The sequence below is a fragment of the Pseudophryne corroboree genome, chromosome 5 (genome assembly GCF_028390025.1).
Source record: "Pseudophryne corroboree isolate aPseCor3 chromosome 5, aPseCor3.hap2, whole genome shotgun sequence".
Lineage (NCBI taxonomy): Eukaryota > Metazoa > Chordata > Amphibia > Anura > Myobatrachidae > Pseudophryne > Pseudophryne corroboree.
Window position 1 is genome coordinate 324,935,799 of NC_086448.1, and position 25,187 is coordinate 324,960,985.

Below are 25,187 nucleotides of genomic sequence, written 5' to 3' on the forward strand. Positions count from 1 at the left end.
TCAACATTTGCGGCCATGCACAGACATCTGTCCCTCTCAGAATCAGCACCTCAAATTTTAAAATGGTGGTATACAGCATTTTTTGCGCTAACTACTGTAGGCCCTGGCATGTGAAGGTTTATGGGTACTTAATTACTCTAACATAGTTATACAGGGGGGTGAATAACATTTTATATGAAAAAAAATTTTTGGGCTACCATTTTTTTTTTTATTCTATAGTTTAGTGTTGAGTGCTTAAATATTTTTTAATGTGTGGCTAGAATGACCAGTGCATTTAATAATATTCAGATTTTGTGATGATTACATTCCAGAGTTTATTGTGCAGTGCATGCTTGTGTCCTATAATCACCAGCAATGTGGGACTGGGGCATGAAGGACCCACCAGGGGAATGCAGTGGTAGGGGTTCATGTTTAGGGGTGTTGCCAGCTGCCACAGAGGCTTGTCTAACTGTTACAGAGTGCATGGTCCAGGCCCCTTGGTAAATATATTTACTGTAGTGTACTGTATTTGCATGATAATGTACCAGATTAATAACAGCAGTGCACTGTAGAAAATACAGCATAGTCCTGTGCAGTATGAGGTAACATATGTATAATTAAAGTGCAGTCTGGAACCTGAACCCTAGAGGAGGAGGTGGGGCCGCAGGCAGTGCGGTCCACCGAGGGTTTCCCCTATGCCCCTGTGGGCCAGTCCAATCCTGACCACCAGTCTATTTTTGCACAAATGTGCAGTAATACATAACGACCAATAACTTGCTTTAGGTTCAACAATGAAGGTAAGTGGTTGTTAAAATTTATTTAATTGTATTGCTAAATATTTCCCCATAGTGCTTCAGGCTGCCTGTCATGCTATCTGTAATGTTGATTAGAATGCTGCGATCTCACCTGTTGTGTAAAGCCTCATGATTTTTTTTCCCTTTGTGTGACAAGAGCTGATCATGGAAACCATTCAATCACATTATAATATTGGAGCAGTAATATACAGTTTTCAGATGGCCGCAGCAGTAGGTTACAGTCAAAGTTATTAAGATATCCATGGGGCTAGTGTACTTAGGGGGCGTGGACAAATCTCGGAGGCATCACCATTTATTTTATTTACTTATTAACAGTTTCTTATATAGAGCAGCAAATTCCTTTGTGCTTTACAATTGGAAAATTACCTATCTATGTAAAATACTATGGAGGGGTATTCAATTAGCCACAAAATTGCGGCAGTTTTTCATGTGAACTGTCCGCGCGGCAGTCGGATAAAAATTGCCACGAAGACGGCTTTTCACGGGTATGCGCACTCCCGTTTTTCAACCTATTCAATTCCAAACGGGTTTCACGTGAAAATTCTTGCAGTGGAGATGGGGAAATCAGCCTGTACCCCCAAAAAAGCTAAACTTACATAGGATAACAGAAGAGAAGCATATTAGAGATCACATTAAGAGTTTTTGGGGACCTAAATAGTGTGAGAGGGCTGTTTATATGTTATTTTTATTAAAATGCAAAAAAAAAAAGATAGAACGCAAGCTTTCTTGAGCAAAATATATATGCTCTCATTAAATTTGGGGTTCATGAAAATGGATATAAGTGTATTTGGGTCATTTTAGGAAAAAAAATAGAAACAGACCGATTAATTCCACCTGCAAGCCTACACACCTGTCCCACTCATAAAGCTCCCCAATATACCTGTCTCATACCTTGTACCCCAATTTCCATGACGTTGTACTCTTCAACCCAAAAATTACGTGATTATTGGCCAATTAAAAATAACTATAAAAACATCAACATGCCCAATTAGTCATTAAGGGGGGTGTCCCAGGGTTCTGTAACATATCCAAAAATTTTTACCATAACATATGGATTCAGAGTAGGTGAAGTGAAATTTGCAAAAAAATGACCACGAAGAAATTTTCCCAGATAATAGTTTAGATAATCGCGATTTGCGGGAAGAGTCTTTTTTTTGCGCAAAAAGCCTGTTATCGCGGCTAACTGAACACACCCCTATGTGTGGCACTGCAATGGGATGCATCTATTCTCCCTCAGCTGTTGTACTCACCAGTACACGGGCTGGCTATATTCATTAATACATTAAGACAGGAAAGCTTTGTCTAATCTGAAAAGTTGTTATAATTATATTTATTTAACAAACCAGTGTTGAATTTACCATACGAGTGTGAATACCTTACAGATGTAAGTATCTGTGTATTCCACTATATTACAGAGTATCCCCTTCCCTTCCTGGAAGACCACAGGTAGTATTATATGGGTGTGGTTCCTTGGGTCAACAGTCATTAGGTCGACCGATATTGGTCGACAGTGACTGCGTCGACACCTGAAATAAATTGACATGGTCATTAGGTCGACATGAAAAAAGGTTGACATGAGTTTGTTTTTTTTTGGTGTCGTTTTCTTCGTAAAGTGACCGGGAACCCCAATTAGTGTCCACTCGCATGGCACGCTTCGCACGCCATGCTTTGGGCAAGGTGTCTCGCTCCGCTACCACTGTGCTCGGCACAGGTTACTATTCCCATTCGTAGTCCGCGTGGATCGTAAAGTATGAAAAAGTGCAAAAAATAAAAAATTAAAAACTAATGTCGACCTTTGCCATTTTGACCTAGTGACCATGTCGACCTAATGACCATGTTGACCTAATTCATGTCGACCAATAGTGGTCGACCTAAGTGGTGTCGACCTAAAGAGCGGATACCGTATTATACAGCCCCCTATCTTACCCATGAACATCTCCCAAATCTCTGGGCCCCTTGCTGTTTATCAAACAAGTTAGAAGAAATATAGATTCCCCTTATTACATTAAATAAAATATAAAACAAACAAACAAATAATATTTCAAAAAAGTAAAGTCTTTAGAAAACCTTAATGAGCATTAAAGCCATTAATGGGAACATTTGATCAGATTTCACAATAGACGCCTTAGTTTACATTGACTATAGTGATGTATATTTATATTACTAAATCCAGGTTTTAATATAGATTTCAGTTGTCAGGTCATAATTTTTCCAGCTTACTCGGTGGTGAATTTCCCATTAGGCACGTCCCTAGGGGTGGCATTTTTTTCAGGGAAGCACTTGGATTGGTACTGTCAGCTCGAAATGTACCAGTAACTGCAAAATATTTCCATTATACTGTACCATATGCCATCTTGAATTGAATATTATTCTATTCTATTGGCTATCATCAAATGAGATCTTATAATCAATCAATAAAAATAATGAAATTAGGACGGGGCTAGGATAGTGGCCATTTCTGTTTATTGCTGCCTAGGGTCGCCCACCCCTGACTCCACCCATTAGCTTATTTGTTAAGATCTGTTTGACTGTGAATCTTGTACCTTTTTTTACATTCATTCTTCATCTCTTGTCAGGATGTCCCCAGTTGTAGCCAGATAGATCACTGGAATGTGCACAGTAGCACTGATTGATTTAGGAAATGTGTGTGATGATCTTGTGGGAGACCATGACGTGCCCATTAGGTGATTATATTTTTGTGACGAACTTATGTAATGTCCTCCAACACTGTAGAGTTCTGATGTGAGGCTCTTGTCAGACTGATGAAAGAAGACTGTAGTGCCAAATGCAGAATTCTTTGTTCTCTCATGTATCTGATAATTAAGCTTTATATACTGTATGTTAAAGTTATGCTATTCTTTGTCATTACAATGCAGATAGAACATGTTGATTTTGGGTGGTCTTCAGTATGCTGACTGACGGGATCCCGGCGCACAGTATACCGGCGCCGGGATCCCGACAGCCGGCATACTGACACTTATTCTCACTCGTGGGGGTCCACGACCCCCCTGGAGGGAGAATAAAATAGCGTGACGAGCGCAGCGAGCCCGCAAGGGGCTCATTTGCGCTCGCCACACTGTCGGTAAGCTGGCGGTCGGGCTCCCGGCGCCGGTATGCTGGTCGCCGGGAGCCCGACCGCCGGCATACCGTAGTGAACCCGTTGATTTCAGTAGACTGTATTTGTTTTGTTCACTATGGATAAGAAGCAAGTTTATTTTCTTTTGAATGACATCATGCCCTCTGGCTGGTCAATATGTTTAAATTCTTTTGCTGCTGAGACCTATTTTTGCTGAGCTTATTTTTGTTATGTTGACACTCATTTCTGTAAGTTTACAGGTGGTGCCTAATGATGCTCAAGCAATTACTTACTGCCCAGCAGTCTTTTAGTCTCCTGCAGCCAAAGACTTCGCTTAGAGCAGCCGCCTTTCCAGGGTAGATTAGGTCCTCCCCGTACTCAGATGCCCCCAGGTTTTACGTATATACATGGTGACTATCGGAGGCTGGACAAGGGTAAATGCAGAATGGTGAGACGTCACCTGACACAACCTTACTACTATGCTATGACACAGACTGAGTGATATACGAGATATGCACGTATGTGCAACAATGCACAGGTTGGAAAACAATATAAATCACTGTACGCATGCAACAATGCATAAGATGTAATAAATATTAAAGCAACAATGCCCAAAGATGTTATAAGCAACTAGACTGTAAATACATGCAACAATGCACAAGATGGATATAATAACGAAATGCAGGCAAGTCTGGGCCTGTGTGTTATGCTAACTACAGTGTGCTATGGGCTAGCTGGAGAATCTTGGTGACGCTCACGCAATTACCATTGCCCAGCTGTCTTTTAGCCTCCTGCAGCCAAAGACTTTGCTTATAGCAGCCGCCTTTCCAGGGCGAATTAGGTCCTCCCCGTACTCGGATGTCCCCAGGTTTTATATATAGACAAGGTGGCTATTGGAGGCTGGGCAAGAGTAGGTTGCAGTACAGTGAGACTTACACTGAACCCAATCTAGATACCGCTGCACTACATGCAGACATAGAGAAATAACCACATGTACATGAGTGCAACAATGCACAGGTTTGAATATAATCTTAATACAAAAAATATGTTTATACTACAAAGCATAGGATGTTATTAGCAACAAGACCGTATATACATGTACAATACACAGGATGGTATGAATAATAATAAATCATTAAGCAGTGAGTTCCTAAAGAACTTGGCAGAGCAAGGCAAGGTACAGATAACAAGAGTATTTAGCTGCAGGAGACCCCTGGATTCCAGGCAAGGCAGGACAAAGCTGTCTGAAAGTACTTCCAGGCATGGTCTCGCATGCACAATCAGGAACTCAGGTGACAGGGATAATGTGCTTTGGACTCTGGCAGGACAGGACACACAGGATTCAAACTGGACTGGATATCACAAGCAATGCAATAGCACCAACTGCACAGGTTCAAGATTCCACCATAGGACAGGGACCAGGCACAGGTACAGGTGAAGGGCAAGCTGGGTAATAAAATGGCAAGCACCAATCAGAGCAGCCAGAGAAACTATTACCCTCTGATGAGGAGACTCAATGCCTCTGTTCAGCTACACACAGACACAGACAAAACTCCTAATTATACTACAGCTGAAGCGGAACACACAGGGAACCAGCATGAATAAGAAATGTACTGAAAATGCAAGAAAACATGGCACGCTGATCCAATAGAAACAGATAACACAAGGTAATAACCTAGCTATCTGAGAGGTGAACTGCTCAGACCACACATACAGGAGACAGGCTGTAGTTACACAGAACACAAACAGGAATGTGCCACAGCAGTGGCTTATGACATTACCCACCCCCCACACCTTGAGGGTTGAGTTCGGACACCCCATAAGGGCCAAGAGGAATTGAAAACAAGACAAGAACCCTCAAGATCTCTGATGAGACTTCCTTTTCTTCTTTTCACATGACTTTAGCGGTCTAAGTTAAGTCCCCAAACATTATCTGAACTGATGGTACCTTCCAGCAAAGGATTTTCGTCGGCTTCAGAGTCATAATCTGAGATGGAGTCTGGGTTCAATCCCAAGATTGGTTTTCTAACCTTGGGGGCTGAAATCTCAGAAGAAATACTGCAGGCTGAAGGAAAGAAAGCACCTCCTACTGTCAAGGCTATGGCCTGAGGATTTCGGGCTGATTCTGCAGACAGCGAAAGATTCTCGGCATGTGAAACAGGTAACTTAGAGGAATCTGGAGGATGTTCTCTGGGACCAAATTCCTTGACGACTGCTTCAGAAAATGCTGGAAGATTCTGAAGTATGGGATCCTCTGCCTTAATGAGTCTACAAGCCTATTCAAAAGGCCTCCCCTTTAAAGGAGTAGATGAGATGTAAAACAATGTTAGCTGAAGTAATCCCTATGGAAGATCTTGATTTCATAATGGTGGCAAAGTGATTCATTAGAGCAAAAAATTGGGTTAGGTCCCCATCAAAAACCATAGATGTAGAGATATCATCTAAAGAGTCAGGATCCACTTCATTCCCATCTGACTGGCTGGAGTGCATCGCTGGGACAAAGTCACTAAAGACCTCACCAAGAGCTGTGGCCCTCGGGATCCCTGCTGAGGCTGTGTCCCTTGGGATCCCTGCTGAGGCTGTGGCCCTCGGGACCCCTGCTGAGGCTGTGGCCCTCGGAACCCCTGCTGAGGCCGTGGCCCTCGGGACCCCTGCTAAGGCCGTGGCCCTCGGGACCCCTGCTGAGGCCGTGGCCCTCGGGACCCCTGCTGAGGCTATGCCTCCTGAGTCTCTTCCTGGGGATATGGCTTCCAGGACCCCTTCTGGGGCTGTGCCTCTCAAGTCCCCTACTGGGGCTACAGCTTCTGAGACCCCTACTGGGGCTGTGCCACTCGAGAACCTTCTTGGGGTAATGGCTTCTGGGACCCTCTCTGGGGCTAAGCCACTTGAGACCCCTTCAGGCGACATGGCCTCTGATACCCCTTCTGGGGTTGTGCCTTTTGAGTCCCCTTCTGGGGCTGTGGCTCCTAGCACCTCTACTAGGGCTAAGCTGCTCGAGACCCCTTCTGAGATTTTTCCACTCAAGACCCCTTCTGAGGTTGTGCCTCTCGAGTTCCCTCCTGGAGCTATGGCTTCAGATACCCCTTCTGGGGTTGTGCCATTTGAGTCCCCACCTGGGGTAACGGCTTCCTAGACCCCCTCTGGGGCTAAGCCACTTGAGACCCCTACTGGGACTGACACCAGATATTCCCCTACTGGGGTTTGCAGCTCTGATTTAACAGGAAAGGAGAAAGATAAGTGAAACATTCTCCTTTGATTACTGAATCTATAATGGGGCTCCCTAGTCCTAGGACCCCAATTATAGGTCAGAATGCTTTTTTTGTGTGGGTTCTGGGACAAATACCTCTGCCACAGTAGAGACAGGAATAGGTCTTAAATCCTGACTCGACTTGGCCGGAGGACAGGACTTGTCGCCATATCTATGCCTGTGCAATTCACAGGCTTGTAGATAGTGGCCTGAACCACCACAATACAGGAATAGGTTTAAGTTTTCTGTGCCGCTGATGCTCCTCCTGTGAGACCTTGGGCCACAGAAAACCTCTCTGCAGATTCTGACCCTCCAGATGTAAGATCTCCCTGGCCGAAATATTGTATGTATCCTTTGTACGGTATATAATCCAGTTTAGTTGCTGTAGGTAAGATACATTGATTCTACCAAATATTGTGGCATAGTTAAGAAGATTTTCAATCAAAATACCAAACAACAAACTACTTTAAAAATTCTTTGTATTTTTCTAAAAAAAAAAGTGTCTCACTATGACATTCGCACATGTAGTCAAGATTTATTATTATACATTAGGAAAACTGGTACAGGTTGAGTATCCCATATCCATATATTCCGAAATACGGAATATTCCGAAATACGGACTTTTTTGAGTGAGAGTGAGACAGTGAAATCTTTGTTTTCTGTGGCTCAATGTACACAAACTTTGTTTAATACACAAAGTTATTAATAATATCGTATTAAATGACCTTCAGGCTGTGTATATAAGGTGTATATTTAACATAAATGAATTGTGTGTATGTACACACACTTTGTTTAATGCACAAAGTTATAAAAAAGATTGGCTAAAATTACCTTCAGGCTGTGTGTATAAGGTGTATATGATACATAAATGCATCCTGTGCTTAGATTTAGGTCCCATCACCATGATATCTCATTATGGTATCTAATTATTCCAAAATACGGAAAAATCCGATATCCAAAATACCTCTGGTCCCAAGCATTTTGGATAAGGGATACTCAACCTGTATCTTCCATTATTAAGAGCTAAGAATGCAGTGGATTATGTCAATTAAATCTGTTTTCACGTGCACTACAAAACAGCACACCAAACTTTTTGCATAATAAACTGGTTATCATATAATCTAAACACCTTGATCATTAGTAAAAAATAATAATATTTAGTTAGTATGTAAATCATTTATTTCCCCCCCCCAACTTCCTCTTTGCATGCAGAGTTCAGTAGCAGAGTCTTCGTATACAGTACACTATCACAAGAGGAAACTGGAGCTACCTGGAGCCTGGCCAATAGCATGTGATCTATGATACAATACTTTCGGTTTCCACTACATAAGGAGAATTATTACAGAGGGAATAATTGTTATGACAGTCACAGATCTACAGTGTGAGTATTGTAGTTTATGCAAATGTAAATTGTTGCAAATACAAATGTAAATGTATATATATTTTCTTGGAACATTTACCCACATTGTATTACTGTAAGAATCCTATTCTTTATCTTCTTGACTGCAGTATAATGTTGTGTTGCCCATGGTAGTGAAATGCATTTTTAGGCCAATGCCAGCAACATTACTGTATGTGGCAATTGATTTTCTCAGGCTAATTTCAAGAACACGTATGTGGTTGTTCACCTTGGTATACTAAGGAAATACTGTAGTGTACGTCCACATTTATTGCAGTTTGCTATTCTGCCTTCCTCAGAGTAGTGTTGGATGTTTAGAATATGTTACTGCATTGCCAGGAAAAGCTCAATTATTCGTGGAACTTTTATACAAAAGTCTTTGGTGTATGTGTGTAGTTACTGAGGGGCAGATGTATTAAGCCTGGAGAAGGCATAAAGAAATGATAAAGCGGTGATAAGTGCAAGGTGATAACGCACCAGCCAATCAGCTCCAATACATAAATTAACCGTTATGAGATGATTGGCTGGTGCGTTATCACCTTGCACTTATCACCGCTTTATCATTTCTTTATGCCAGGCATGTCCAAACTGCGGCCATCCAGCTGTTGTGAAACTACATATCCCAGCATGCCCTGACACCGTTTTGCTGTCAGAGAATGCTAAAGCTGTGTCAGGGCATGCTGGGATGTGTAGTTTCTCAACAGCTGGAGGGCCGCAGTTTGGACATGCCTGCTTTATGCCTTCTCCAGGCTTAAAACGTCGTCCCCTCAGTGCCCAAACAATATTCTCGTCATTTTAGTCATTGACAGCCAATGGAGAAAAATCAGGTAATCAAGTTGGCATTGGCAACCTGCGGCTTTTCAACATTTATGAGACTGTAATTATAGGCCGCCTTGCTAGCCACAAATTGCAAGTCCCAGCATAATGTAACTGGCAGAGCCTTGTGACTTGCCTATATCTGCTACAGCTTCTGCATATGTATTATTAAGCAGTTGTAAAAAAAAATCAGACATTTCTCCAACAGCGCCATACAGATGTGTCCAGACTCATCTTACCCGTAAATGAGTCACAGTCACACGTGCGTACACATCCAGACATGCAGCCCGTTCGCGGGAGAATATGCATCATGCAGTCCTATCCTATGGGTTGCGAGTCTGTACGCAGCATACATGCACATCCGCAGACACACTAGTCGCAGCAGATGACCTGCGATTGTGAATACTTGCGGGTAAGATGAGACTGGACACGGGTATTTTATCCCTGCCAGCATAGCTCTTCGTCTCTTGTCAAGAAAGCATAATGCCATCTGAAGATGGTGTTATGCCTCCCTAAAGTCCCAGCACTGTTCTGTTGTCTTTGGCTAATGCACATTAATTGTCTATGATTAGCCTTCCTTAAGCATCTAAATGCAACTAACAAGTAGACTAAAAGTACACATTCAAGTTAAACAAAGTAATGTGCACAGTGTTCTGTTATGGTCGGTGGACAAGATTTGATTTTTAAAGGCATTCTAGCCTACCCAATAATTTTTCTTAGGTGTGCTGTACATGCATAATGTAGACACCATTTTATTCTATTCTTCTGTACTGGTCTAATCAGACTTTCATTTTTATATACTTCGTATACAAAGCCATTTCTTGCTGCACTAAGGAATGTTACTAGCGTTCATCTGGCTGCTACACTAGAGATTCAAATTTAAATTCCCTGCCTCCGTTACATCTTTAGCATCAGGAACTACTTTACCCTCACAGTCTACTGAGTTCTAGATATCAGTGACGTGGAAAACATAGTAACAAGTTGCTTATCCTTAAGTTTGCAGTTAATTTTGTGGTGGCTTCGTCTCACGTTAAATCTGCTGACTAACAAGGATTTCTGCTCGGAGTACAGTATGTGTTTGTGTTGTACTAAACAATCCCATGCAACTAAATTACAATATAACAGTTCTGTTTATCTATATTTAGCTTAGACATGTTTGGAAATCACAGAACTGTGTTTACCCCTGAAATGTTGCCAGACACTATTCTGTAATAACATTTCATTTTCCTTGCTGGTAAGTCATTTAAATGTCTGTTGTTTTGCACTGTGTCACTTTGTGAGTGTATCCTGAAGACAGGGGCCAGTACCCCCAAAACATTGATTAAACTGCACTGATTTTTTCACTTCTTTGAACTAAGGGGGTCATTCCGAGTTGTTCGCTCGTTATATTTTTCTCGCAACGGAGCGATTAGTCGCTAATGCGCATGCGCAATGTCTGCAGTGTGACTGCGCCAAGTAAATTTGCTATGCAGTTAGGTATTTTACTCACGGCATTACAAGTTTTTTTCTTTGTTCTGGTGATCGTAATGTGATTGACAGGAAGTGGGTGTTTCTGGGCGGAAACTGGCCGTTTTATGGGAGTGTTTGAAAAAACGCTACCGTTTCTGGGAAAAACGCGGGAGTGGCTGGAGAAACGGAGGAGTGTCTGGCCGAATGCTGGGAGTGTTTGTGACGTCAAACCAGGAACGAAACTGACTGAACTGATCGCAGATGCCGAGTAAGTCTGGAGCTACTCAGAAACTGCTAAGAAGTGTCTATTTGCAATTTTGCTAATCTTTCGTTCGCAATTTTGATAAGCTAAGATTCACTCCCAGTAGGCGGCGGCTTAGCGTGTGCAAAGCTGCTAAAAGCAGCTTGCGAGCGAACAACTCGGAATGAGGGCCAAAGTCTCCAGAGTGCCGCCATTGTTCTTCCATTTTTTTTATATATATATATATATATATATATATATAATTTTTTTTATTATTTTTTTATTTTTGTTTTGGTTACTTGTTTAAAGCAAAATAATATAGCAATTTCTGTCACAAACACCTTCTCTTTATAGTCATAAGAATGTTGTGTACATTATTTATTTACAGACATGCAGATCTTTTTAAGTAATGATAGAGGAGAGAAGAAGCCGCCATTGGCACACTCATGATGAACCAGCAACAAGGTGACATTGAGTACAGTCGGAACAGTGTTTTCGGTTCTCACAGTTCTGTGCATGAAGTCCATTCAATTAATAGTGCCGAGTTGGTGGCCCGACTTGAATCCTATGAAAGCTCAGAAAAAAAAAGCATATCCGATGTTAGGAGAACGTTCTGCCTCTTTGTCACCTTTGACCTCCTCTTTGTTACTCTGCTGTGGATCATAGAGCTAAATGTAAGTTATTCCTGTTTGTCAATATTTGCATTTTTTGACTAGATGTCATTGAAATACTGTATGTCCCTCTCTATTTTTTATTTTGTACATTATCTAGTTCTAATGAATGTTTATTGTTGAAGACTATGGGGTAAATTTACTAAGGTGGGAGTTCTGTTTAAGATGGAATGTTGCCCATAGCAACCAATCAGATTATATTTCTCATTTATCTAGCACAGGGGTGTCAAACTCAAATTCATCGGGGGCCGCATCAGCAGTTTGGTCCCCATCAAAGGGCCGGTTGTATCTGTAGGTCTATCCAAAATTTACCGCTCCACCTGCCTTATATGTGCCCAGCCATCTGCCCCCTTTTAAAGTGCCCAGCCATGTGCCCCCTTTTATAGTGCCCAGCCATGTGCCCCCTTTTATAGTGCACAGGTCCCCATTTTACACATTGTGGCAGGCACAGGTCCCCATTTTACACATTGTGGCAGGCACAGGTCCCCATTTTACACATTGTGGCAGGCACAGGTCCCCATTTTACACATAGCGGCAGGTACAGGTCCCCATTTTACACATTGTGGCAGGCACAGGTCCCCATTTTACACATTGTGGCAGGCACAGGTCCCCATTTTACACATAGCGGCAGGTACAGGTCCCCATTTTACACATTGCGGCAGGTGGTGGAAGGAGGGAGAGAGAGAGAGAGAGAAAGAGAGGAAGGGAGAGGGGCTGACTTACATTTGAAGCGGTTCTCGCCGCTCTTCAGCCGCCTCTCCCTCCTCGTCTGCGCGGCTCCCTTCTCCCTCCTCCGACGGGGTTTCGTTGAATGACGCGTTTGCGCCGTGACATCACGACGCAATCGCGTCATTCCGCGAAACCCCGCCCCCCCCGAGCTGGGCACTCGGGAGAAGGGGGTTTCATGGCGGCGGCACCGCGGGCCATCAGACGAGGTCTGGCGGGCCGGATTTGGCCCGCGGGCCTTGTCTTTGACACCCCTGATCTAGCACCTTCTATAAGTTAATGCCTGAAATCTGATTGGTTGCTCCCATCTTAGTAAATTTACCCCTATGATTCCAGTTGTTTATGAAGAATGGTGAAGAAGTCAACTTTGGGAGATATTTATGAAACCAGTGCCCAAAAGCAGTCATTTTTGCGGTCATTTTTTATTTCAATTCATAAAGTAAAAGCAGACATGCTCTTTCTTCTTTACACTGTTTTCATAAATGTCCCCTTTTTTCTCTGTTGCATATTTGGGTTATAGATTTTTTTTATTTAGATAGCATTAGTTTCATGTTTTGAAATAACCTATCGTGTGCTTTGAATATTAAGTAAGAAGTTGTGTGAGCCAGCTTTTTTTAATTTTACATAAGAAATTGTTTCTATCATTTATTAATTGTATAACCGTCTGCCACAAAGTACTTTTTTTACGAAGACATATTAGCACATTGGCCTGATATTATTAATAGTGTGGTCCAAAAACAGTTGCCATATTGGAAGGTTTGGGTGGCATATATCCAAAGCAGCATATCTGTGCTTTTACCCACTGAATTTATTCAATAGTGCCTTTCAGAACTTTTTGTGCAACTTCTGGATAAAATATGTCTAATTTGATCTACCATATATTTGGGAAAAGCGGACACATACTGTATGTCACATATATGAACATGGCACTGAGTGTCTTCTTAGCTTTTTTTCCACGAAATTGCGTCTGAGTTGCAAAGTAATGTAATAGGATGCACAAATGATATGCAGCATGCCTTTTCGCAGAAAAAAATGCATAAAAAGACACTCTGTGCTACAGAGTCCTGCCACGTCATGGTGTGACTTCAAGGGCTGTTTAGCGTGACTGCAGCAAGGATGTAAGATGACACATCTGTTTGTCGCATACAAATTACTGATGTTGATATGTGACCAGTCTCCAAATTATTGTAGAGTTTGGGGAATTGGGTTCTTTTATTCATGTTTAGTAGACCTGCCCGAAATAGTGGCTTTTGGGGATGAGGTTGCAGCTCTTATTAGCAGAGTCATTCATATCCCAGTTGCCAAGTCCTTGGTAACTTGGGGCTCCCAGTTGAGGCTCTAGAAATTGATCAGTCCATGTCTGCATGGCCTTGTTCAAAAAAAGCCACAGCCAGGGGTGGTCACAGAGCTCTCCCTGCAAGTGCAAATAAAGACTTCAATATACTGTAAGCTCCATCTAACAGATCTCTCAATGCTGCTGAATTTGAAGTAGGGATGACTGTAGCTTTTGGCAGTCAAGCAATAGGGGGATCTACTTTAGTTGGTATCTCCCCAAAATTGTCTCCATCTCCAGGAAAGGTTACGTAAACTTCAAACTTGGCGGATCCTTAAACGTTTTTGTCTGGCTTTAACCAGGCCTCTCCCATGGGTGTGAAAACGCAGGAAAAGAAACTGCCTGCTTCTTCCACTTGAAGGGGCATCTTCAGAGATCTGTAAAGACTGGCCAATAGGCATAATCAGATCCTGAACTCCCACACTATCTGGCGAGTCCTCCTGTATAGAATGCTCACAGGAGTAGCCAACCCTGGTCCTCAAGAGCTACCAACAGTTCATGTTTTTCCAACCACTTGTGGATCTGTAGAATGTGTCGGTTCAGAATGAAAACCACATGTTTGAAAATGTGACAGTTCGTAATATCTACACTTGTGTACCAGGTAGGTGGTCTGGAAAATGTGAACTGAAGCGCTTGAGGACCAGGTTGGTTGTATAATACACTGGAAAAGGTTTCGGTAACCCTGTGAATTTGAAGGCAGAGACACCTGGTTCTATCCATTTTCTTTGGTATAAAGCTGCACAAATTTAATTACAGCAGTCCCTAATAATTTCAGGGGAGGGTCTGCAATGAGCAGAACCCTCTGGATCGCTTTACCTTTAGAGTCTGTTAAGCCAATTCAGTGACCAGTATATCTGTAACCAGCCCAGAGCTACCTAAGGTAGGGTTGTGGCTGTCACTTACTATCCTGCTGCTGACTCCCTGAAAGCAGTATAGTCAGCTAAGGAAATGCGAGAGTCAACACGCCTTGTAAATGTTTGGTGCCCCTCTTTGCAGGATCACATATGACAGCAACACCGGTGGTACAGTTGCCCAGAGAGTCCTGTGTACAGCTCAGCACTACCTGCCAGTAAGCTGTAGCGAGATGCGGCACAATGGTGCCATTCATTACTGGAAGACGTCAACAAAGTGACTGTAGCTGTATGGGGTACAACTGGACCTAAGCATCCTCCCTTCGTCAACTATCACCTGACCGACACCCCACTAGGGCAGGCTATGGCCGGTATTTGTGTCCACCCCACAACATGTCTATTGTACACTCAGGTAGGCTGTGACAGTTTAAGGTCATGGCTTTCTTGGATGGGGGTCTCTGCAAAAGGTGCAGTATTTTGGGACTCATGCCCACCAATGGGTGTCTGGTGTCCTTTCAGAGTCTTTAGGAGCAGGCTGTAGTCATGTTGGGACAACGCCAAGTTACTGGTGCTGTATCCCCACTCTCTGGGAACATGGAGTAGCATGAGGCTGAGGTGCCCCAGGGAAAATACAAAGTAAAATAAAAGACTTTAAACAAGCAAAAGCCTCCTAACAACATATGTGTACCTCTCCTGCAGGCAATAAACTAAAAACTGACTTGCATTTAGAGATGGAAGGGTTTAAGAAGGAGGAAAGTTTCATGCTCAGTAGAATTAACTTTTTAGTGCCTTCTCCTCAGCCTTACCACTTTACACACAATTGTTTCCAGTGTTCTCCAGATAGGACGAAAGAGGAATTAAGTTCAGAGTTTTGTAAGCGATTGTTAAATCCTTCTTGCAGAGAAGTTAAGTTAATGGCTTTAGTCAATTTCAGCGTGATCACAGTGGGTGGGCGGCAGACAGCATGTTGGGCGGCCTTGCCCTGCTATGGACGGTCCCCAGCATGCGAGTGAAAAGATTGCAAATTCTGCTAAAAAGCAGAATTTGCAATCTTTACTGAATTAGGCCCTAAATCCGAACTGCTCCTTTCTTCTGGAAATTAAATAATTTGATTCCACTTTACAATCCATAATAGTTGTCACAAATCGGGAGCATCATGACAGCTTAAATTATGTCATAAGCCAGTACTCTTAGAATAAATCAGTCATAGTACGATCTACAGTATTGTCATAGCTGTTACAGAATAGTAAATATATTGGTGAAGGATGGCTGTAGACACACTTTAAAAGTCTGTATCACCAAAAGTGTACTAGAAAAAAATCCCTTTGCACCCAAAGGCTTCAGCTGGTCTTTAACCCTTAGGTGTACACCTACACCCACAAACCAAATGGGAAAAGAAACCACAGTGCTGCCTTTACATAAATTGTTGATAAATGGTGAGTCGTAAGCTATACTGTATATCCAAATCTTCACAAGTGGCAGGATTTATATCTCGATGTACACCTTAAGCCAATTGCAATACTCTTCCAATAAAGCGACACTTACTTTAATAAGCTGGATGCTTTCACATAAAGGTATCTTTCAACTTCAAATCAGACAGCTGTCTAGCAAGTGTTGAGCCAGCGACCCGAACCTCACAGGGATCATACAGGACACAGAAGGTTGATCTCAGTCAAAAAAGAATTATTCATACAACCATAAAACACATATAGATAAAACAGTAAAATAAGGGGAAACAGAGTGAGTCGTACCCTCCCTGGGAAGAGGCTGTGCACTGTGGCTGAGAAGTCCCGGGATGCTCCAGCTCAATGAACCTAGCATCAGCTTTAAGCTTAAGGTAAGGCAACGATCAAACACATCCTGTCTCCTCCATGCAGCACTTTGTAATCAACATGTTTCAGAGGTAACCTCCTTTCTCAAGATGTCTGTTAACTGTTAAATAGTTATAGTCTGGGTATCACAACATCAGAAATGAGAGAAACCTTTGATAGTTGCTAGTCCAAAAGAAAGGGTTCATCATAAAGTTAAGGTATTGTGTACAGTACGTACGTATCTGCCGGGACTTCTGTTTTTAGGGCAATGCTTATGCAAATGTTCATAATGGTTATTAAAATGTACAATTCGTTTTCACAAAATCCTTGTAAACTGTATTACTGCTTATACAGTTGTACTTTAACTTACATGACACTCAAAGAGCATGTCAGAAATTTACAGTGACATTTTTTTCTCCCTTAGGCAGATGTTAATATTCTAGAGGACTTGCAGAAAGAAGTTTTACACTATGACTACTACAATTCATTTTTTGATATCTTTGTAAGTATTTCCGTGTGGAAATTTTTTTATAACTACATAAAGATGGATGTGTTCAAATGGGGAAAAAAGAGGAAAAGAATATTGAAAGAAAAGTCTTCCATACAGCTGTGGCTAACCGTATACATTAATGAAGCAAATACCAGCCCAACATGGTCATGAGCTGACCTGTTTGACTCTTACTACTAGTATGACTGCTAGAGGAGACATCAGTGATTTTGAAAGTGGGTAGGGATAGCCATTGGTGGGTTATCCATCGATGGTACCATCGGATGATAACCTCGATGGTGGGCAACCATCTGTAGGGGAACCATGGATGGTTTTGCTCATTGATGATCCCCATTACTTTAGTTTTGATGTGGACGCAGGCCACTTAGAGCCTGGGGGCATGGCTACATGGGTGTCCGGGGGCGGAGCTATGCTCAGTGTCCCTGACACCCTAGAGAAAAAAGAAGAAAAATATTTGATAGTTCTTTACCATCGATGGCGGGAAACCATTTGGTTCTCCCCATCGATGGTAAAAGTAGTTACCATTGGTCATAGACCATCGATGATTTTGAATCATCGATGGTCAATGGCCATCCCTAAAAGTGGGTGATTGTTGTATTTGAAGTGCAAGGCAAAACAGGTGAGCAACTGCAAATCAGTTCACTGCAAACTTCCACCTGTGCACAAGCAACTAGTTTCTTGCAAAATGGTCCTACGAGAACTCCACTGGGTAGGAAACCCTAGTCAGGATGCAGTGTTTACACCTCTTATTACACCTGGCAGTGCATATTTGCAGGTTTAGTGTCGCACACTCATTGGACAAAGGGGGTGATTCAGACCTGATCGTAGATGTGCTAAATTTAGCACATCTACGATCAGCTTCCCTGACATGCGGGGGGACACCCAGCACAGGGCTAGTCCGCCCCGCATGTCAGGCCCTACCCCGTCGGCACAAGTACAAAAGCATTGCACAGCGGCAATGCTTTTGTATTGTAGGAGTAGCTCCCAGCCAACGCAGCCCCTGCGCGCTGCAGGAAGCTACTCGTCGCTGCAGCCGCCGTGCCCCCCCCCCACCCAACTGTCCGGGCATGCCTGCGTTGCCCGGACCGCGTCCCCTAAACAGCGGCCAAACGCCGCCGGCCCACCCTCACACGCCCAGCGACCGCCTCTGCCTGTCAATCAGGCAAAGGCGATTGCAGGGCTTAGACAGCTGTCGGCTGTCTGCTATGCGCTGGAGCACTGCGGCGCCAGTGCATGCGCACTTCAGACCTGATCACTGCTGTGCGAACATGCACAGCAGCGATCAGGTCTGAATTAGCCCCAAAGTCTGAGTAAATCATTCTTATTACAATACAGTATGTTCTCAATCAATGGATACGTTCTTGTGTGGTGCCAATTTAAAGAACTGTACAGCCCCAAATTCACTACAACAGTGGAGAGTTTGAATGCTTCCAGAATATATGTGTGTGTGTGTGTGTGTGTGTGTGTGTGTGTGTGTGTGTGTGTGTGTGGGGGTACAACATTTATTTCCTGATGCATTGGGTGCCTTTCAAGATGTCTGTGTCCCATCCACAGAAGCTATGGATCAATGGGTCGACCTGAAAAAGGTCGACAGACACAAGGTCGACATAGGAAAAAAAGTTGACATTGGCAAAAGATCTACACCGGAAATGTCGACATTAGATTTTTATTTTATTTTTAAATGTGTAGTTTTCTCCGTAAAGTGACTGGGAACCCCAGTTAGTGCACCGCATCCACTTGCAAGGCTTGCCATGTTGTCGGCAAGGCTCCTTGCTCCGCTCGCCATGCTGCCCGCAAGGCTCCTCGCTCTGCTACCGCTGCATACGACACAGTAATGTCGACCTATCATTCTGATACCTCCACAGAGCACATGTGATGATGTCCATATTTTACATCATTCTCAGACACTAGAATAAAACCCAATTAGCATTTATATTCTGGAGCGCCTCCGTCACCAACCAGTTGTCACTTCAGTGCTATTATGAAAGAATAGTGCTGTACTCATCCTGAACAAATGACGTTGGTAGATTCAATATCATGATGCCTATAGGCTGTAGGTGATTTCCAGATGGTCATTTCTCATGCTTACATATGACAAACATCACTGTATAGTTTACATTAAGAAATATCTGGTGCCAAAAAGTGTTTTGTTTGTTTTTTTCTGATTCATAACATACGTAATGTAAAATTTGATAACTTTTTTTTTCCCTTTTGTCTTCATAGTTGCTAGCTTTTTTTCGATTTACTGTGCTAATTATTGCATATGCAGTATGCAAACTACACCACTGGTGGGCAGTAGCGGTAAGCTTGTATTTCTGTACATTGATATTAATGAAGGTGGCTACACAAGCATTGATAATGAACGTTTGACTCAATATTATGTATTTTTTTTTGTAGTCCCTAATGAAGAGCAATGGAGAATCAGTTGGTGTGCATGTCTCATTACCCCACATAAATTATGCAAACTTGCAGCTGGTATTAAACAGGGAACATATTGCTTCTCTTTATAGGGTCATTTCAATTAGCGAGTTTGCGAAACGAGTTTGTATCCTGTTTGTACGCTAACGAGTTTGTACACTAGTGTTTACTAGGAAAACACTGTAGCGTAGTATCCCTAGAAAACACTATAGCATAGTATTTTGTATGCAGACACAGCCGTGGTCGCAAACAGAATATAGGCATATTGCATATCATTTCTCTGACGTCCTAGCGGATGCTGGGTACTCCGTAAGGACCATGGGGAATAGACGGGCTCCGCAGGAGACTGGGCACTCTAAAAGAAAGATTAGGTACTATCTGGTGTGCACTGGCTCCTCCCTCTATGCCCCTCCTCCAGATCTCAGTTAGAATCTGTGCCCGGCTCGAGCTGGTTGCACACTAGGGGCTCTCCTGAGCTTCTAGTAAAGAAAGTATTTATTAGGTTTTTTATTTTCAGTGAGATCTGCTGGCAACAGACTCACTGCTACGAGGGACTTAGGGGAGAGAAGCGAACCTACCTGCTTGCAGCTAGCTTGGGCTTCTAGGCTACTGGACACCATTATCTCCAGAGGGATCGAACACAGGCCCAGCCTCGGTTGTCCGGTCCCGGAGCCGCGCCGCCGTCCCCCTTGCAGAGCCAGAAGCAAAAAGAACATCCTGGAAATCGGCGGCTGAAGACTCCGGTCTTCATTAAGGTAGCGCACAGCACTGCAGCTGTGCGCCATTGCTCCCTATGCACACCACATACTCCGGTCACTGATGGGTGCAGGGCGCTGGGGGGGCGCCCTGGGCTGCAATTAGAGTACCTTACATGGCGAACAGCACATAATATAGTCTAATAAACTATATATGTGCAAAAATCCCCCGCCATAATATAAATATAAAGAGCGGGATAAGCCCGCCGAGAAGGGGGCGGGGCTATCTCCCTCAGCACACTGGCGCCATTTCCTCTTCACAGCTCCGCTGGAAGACAGCTCCCCAGGCTCTCCCCTGCAGTTTTCAGGCTCAAAGGGTAAAAAAGAGAGGGGGGGCACTAAATTTAGGCGCAAAACTGTATTGTATAGCTGCTATAGGGAAAATCACTTTCTGTAATAGTGTAAATCCCTGTTTATATAGCGCTGTGGTGTGTGCTGGCATACTCTCTCTCTGTCTCCCCAAAGGACTTTGTGGGGTCCTGTCCTCAGTCAGAGCATTCCCTGTGTGTGTGCGGTGTGTCGGTACGGCTGTGTCGACATGTTTGATGAGGAGGCTTATGTGGAGGCGGAGCAGGTGCCGATAAGTGTGATGTCACCCCCTGCGGGGTCGACACCAGAGTGGATGGATATGTGGAAGGTATTAACCGACAGTGTCAACTCCTTACATAAAAGGTTTTATGACGTAACAGCCGTGGGACAGCCGGCTTCTCAGCCCGTGCCTGCCCAGGCGTCTCAAAGACCATCAGGGGCTCACAAACGCCCGCTACCTCAGATGGCAGTCACAGATGTCGACACGGAGTCTGACTCCAGTGTCGACGAGGATGAGACATATACACAATCCACAAGGGGCATCCGTTGCATGATTACGGCAATGAAAAATGTGTTACACATTTCTGACATTAACCCAGGTACCACTAAAAAGGGTATTATGTTTGGGGAGAAAAAGCAACCAGTGTTTTTTCCCCCATCAGATGAGTTGAATGAAGTGTGTGAAGAAGCGTGGGGTTCCCCCGATAAGAAACTGGTAATTTCTAAAAAGTTACTGATGGCGTACCCTTTCCCGCCAGAGGATAGGTCACGTTGGGAGATATCTCCTAGGGTGGATAAGGCGCTCACACGCTTGTCAAAAAAGGTGGCACTGCCATCTCAGGATACGGCCGCCTTGAAGGAGCCTGCTGATAGAAAGCAGGAGGCTATCCTGAAGTCTGTATATACACACTCAGGTACTATACTGAGACCTGCAATTGCTTCAGCATAGATGTGTAGTGCTGCTGCAGCGTGGTCTGATACCCTGTCAGATAATATTGATACCCTCGACAGGGATACTATTTTGCTAACCATAGAGCATATTAAAGACGTCGTCTTATATATGAGGGATGCACAGAGGGATATTTGCCGGCTGGCATCTAGAATTAATGCAATGTCCATTTCTGCCAGGAGGGTATTATGGACCCGGCAGTGGACAGGTGATGCTGATTCTAAAAGGCACATGGAGGTTTTGCCTTATAAGGGTGAGGAATTGTTTGGGGATGGTCTCTCGGACCTCGTATCCACAGCAACAGCTGGGAAATCGACATTTTTACCTCAGGCTCCCTCACAACCTAAGAAAGCACCGTACTATCAGGTACAGTCCTTTCGGCCTCAGAAAGGCAAGCGGATCAAAGGTGCTTCCTTTCTGCCCAGAGGCAGGGGGAGAGGGAAAAAGCTGCACCAGACAGCCAGTTCCCAGGAACAAAAATCCTCCCCTGCTTCTACTAAGTCCACCGCATGACGCTGGGGCTCCACAGACGGAGCCAGGTGCGGTTGGGGCGCGTCTCCGGAACTTCAGCGACCAGTGGGTTCGCTCACAGGTGGATCTCTGGGTTCTACAAGTGGTATCTCAGGGATACAAGCTGGAATTCGAGGCGTCTCCCCATCGCCGTTACCTCAAATCAGCCTTGCCAGCTACTCCCCAGGACTGGGAGGTAGTACTGGCGGCAATTCACAAGCTGTACCTCCAGCAGGTGAAAATAAAAGTTCCCCTCCTTCAACAGGGACGGGGTTACTATTCCACAATGTTTTTGGTACCGAAACCAGACGGTTCGGTGAGACCCATTCTAAATTTGAAATCCTTGAACACTTATATAAGGAAGTTCAAGTTCAAAATGGAATCGCTCAGGGCGGTTATTGCAAGCCTGGAAGAGGGGGATTACATGGTATCACTGGACATCATGGATGTTTACCTACATGTCCCCATTTACCCACCTCACCAGGAGTACCTCAAGGTTGTGGTACAGAACTGACATTACCAATTCCAGACGTTGCCGTTTGGTCTGTCCACGGCACCGAGGGTGTATTCCAAGGTAATGGCCAAAATGATGATACTCCTTCGAAAGAAGGGAGTTATAATTATCCCGTACTTGGACGATCTCCTTATAAAGGCGAGGTCCAAGAAGCAGTCGTTGATCGGAGTAGCACTATCTCAGGAAGTGCTGCAACAGCACGGCTGGATTCTGAATATCCCAAAGTCGCAGCTGGTTCCTACGACGCGTCTGCTGATATTGGGCATGTTTCTGGACACAGAACAGAAGAAGGTGTTTCTCCCGGAGGAGAAGGCCAAGGAGTTGTCATCTCTGGTCAGAGACCTCCTGAAACCAAAACAGGTGTCGGTGCATCATTGCACGCGAGTCCTGGGAAAGATGGTAGCTTCTTACGAAGCAATTCCCTTCGGCAGGTTCCATGCAAGGAACTTTCAGTGGGACCTGTTAGACAAGTGAGGATCGCATCTTCAGATGCATCGGCTGATCACCCTGTCCCCGAGGGCCAGGGTGTCTCTGCTGTGGTTGCTGCAGAGTGCTCATCTTCTCGAGGGCCGCAGATTCGGCATTCAGGACTGGGTCCTGGTGTCCACGGATGCAAGCCTCCGAGGTTGGGGAGCAGTCACTCAGGGAAGTAATTTCCGAGGACAATGGTCGAGTCAGGAGACTTCCCTACACATAAATATTCTGGACCTAAGGGCCATTTACAATGCCCTAAGGCAAGCAGAACCCCTGCTTCAAAACCAGCCGGTGCTGATTCAGTCAGACAACATCACGGCTGTCGCCCATATAAACCGACAAGGCGGCACAAGAAGCAGGATGGCGTTGGCAGAAGCCACAAGGATTCTCCGATGGACGGAGTATCACGTGCTAACACTGTCAGCAGTGTTCATTCCGGATGTGGAAAACTAGGAAGCAGACTTCCTCAGCAGGCACGACCTCCACCCGGGAGAGTGGGGACTTCATCCAGAAGTCTTCACGCAGATTGTGAACTGTTGGGAACGGCCACAGGTGGACATGATGGCGTCCCGCCTCAACAAAAAGCTAAAAAAGTATTGCGCCAGGTCAAGAGACCCTCAGGCGATAGCTGTGGACGCACTAGTGACACCGTGGGTGTACCAGTAGGTTTATGTGTTCCCTCCTCTTCCTCTCGTACCCAAGGTACTGAGGATAGTAAGTAAGAGAGGAGTAAGAACTATACTCGTAGTTCCGGATTGGCCAAGAAGAACTTGGTACCCAGAACTACAAGAAATTATCTCGGAGGACCCATGGCCTCTGTCTCTCAGACAGGACCTGTTACTGCAGGGGCCCTGTCTGTTTCCAAGACTTACCGCGGCTGCGTTTGAAGGCTTGGCGGTTGAACGCCGGATCCTAACGGAAAAGGGCGTTCCAGATGAAGTGATTCCTACGCTGTTAAAGGCTTGGAAAGACGCTGCCTGAAGTTCAGACGTTGTTAAGGGAGTGCTGCATATTCAGCCCCCTTTTGTGCCTCCAGTGGCACCTTGGGATCTCAACGTAGTGTTGGTTTTCCTAAAATCACATTGTTTTGAGCCACTTCAGAACGTGGAGTTGAAGTATCTCACGTGGAAAGTGGTCATATATATTTGGCCTTGGCTTCGGCTAGGTGTGTGTCAGAATTGGCGGCTTTGTCATGTGAAAGCCCTTATCTGATCTTCCATAGGGACAGGGCGGAATTGAGGATTCGTCCCCAATTTCTCTCTAAGGTGGTATCAGCGTTTCATTTGAACCAACCTATTGTGGTGCCTGCGGCTACTCGGGACTTGGAGGCCTCCAAGTTGCTGGATGTAGTCCGGGCCCTGAAAGTCTATGTTTCCAGGACGGCTAGAGTCAGAAATACTGACTCGCTGTTATCCTGCATGCACCCAACAAACTGGGTGCTCCTGCTTCTAAGCAGACTATTGCTCACTGGATCTGTAGCACGATTCAACTTGCACATTCTGCGGCTGGACTGCCGCATCCTAAATCAGTAAAAGCCCATTCCACGAGGAAGGGGGCCCTTCCTGGGCGGCTGCCCAAGGGGTCTCGGCATTACAACTTTGCCGAGCTGCTACCTGGTCGGGGTCAAACACGTTTGCAAAATTCTACAAGTTTGATACCCTGGCTGAGGAGGACCTTGAGTTTGCTCATGCGGTGCTGCAGAGTCATCCGCACTCTCCCGCCCGTTTGGGAGCTTTGGTATAATCCCCATGGTCCTTACGGAGTACCCAGCATCCACTAGGACGTCAGAGAAAATAAGAATTTACTCACCGGTAATTCTATTTCTCGTAGTACGTAGTGGATGCTGGGAGCCCGTCCCAAGTGCGGACTCTCTGCAATACGTGTATATAGTTATTGCTTAACTAAAGGGTTTTGTTATGAGCCATCTGTTAATGAGGCTCATTTGTTGTTCATACTGTTAACTGGGTATAGTTATCACAAGTTGTACGGTGTGATTGGTGTGGCTGATATTAGTCTTACCCTGGATTCCAAATCCTTTCCTTGTAGTGTCAGCTCTTCCGGGCACAGTTTCCCTAACTGAGGTCTGGAGGAGGGGCATAGAGGGAGGAGCCAGTGCACACCAGATAGTACCTAATCTTTCTTTTAGAGTGCCCAGTCTCCTGCGGAGCCCGTCTATTCCCCATGGTCCTTACGGAGTACCCAGCATCCACTACGGACTACGAGAAATAGAATTACCGGTGAGTAAATTCTTATTTTTAATCAGCAAGAGCTGCTTGTGTGTCCTGTTCATTTCAATTTGCAAATAAGACACATTTTAATTGAAAAAGTCATATGAA

The 25,187-nt window shown here is 44.4% G+C and overlaps 1 protein-coding gene across 6 annotated transcripts in view; it reads left to right on the forward strand.

The window, feature by feature from the left end:
• STARD3NL (STARD3 N-terminal like) overlaps positions 1 to 25,187 on the forward strand; it is a 132,153-nt gene that overhangs the window by 53,667 nt on the left and 53,299 nt on the right. For 3 of the 6 annotated variants that reach the window (XM_063922523.1, XM_063922524.1, XM_063922521.1), the window contains exons 2-5: positions 8,330 to 8,498; positions 11,411 to 11,696; positions 16,839 to 16,916; positions 19,146 to 19,223. In XM_063922523.1, coding sequence (XP_063778593.1) covers positions 11,469 to 11,696; positions 16,839 to 16,916; positions 19,146 to 19,223 — 384 coding nt within the window. In that variant the 5' untranslated portion in view covers positions 8,330 to 8,498; positions 11,411 to 11,468. Of the gene's footprint in view, positions 1 to 3,370; positions 3,479 to 8,329; positions 8,499 to 10,941; positions 11,050 to 11,410; positions 11,697 to 16,838; positions 16,917 to 19,145; positions 19,224 to 25,187 lie in introns of those variants that run through there. The other 3 variants (XM_063922522.1, XM_063922527.1, XM_063922525.1) reach the window with 3 other exon arrangements.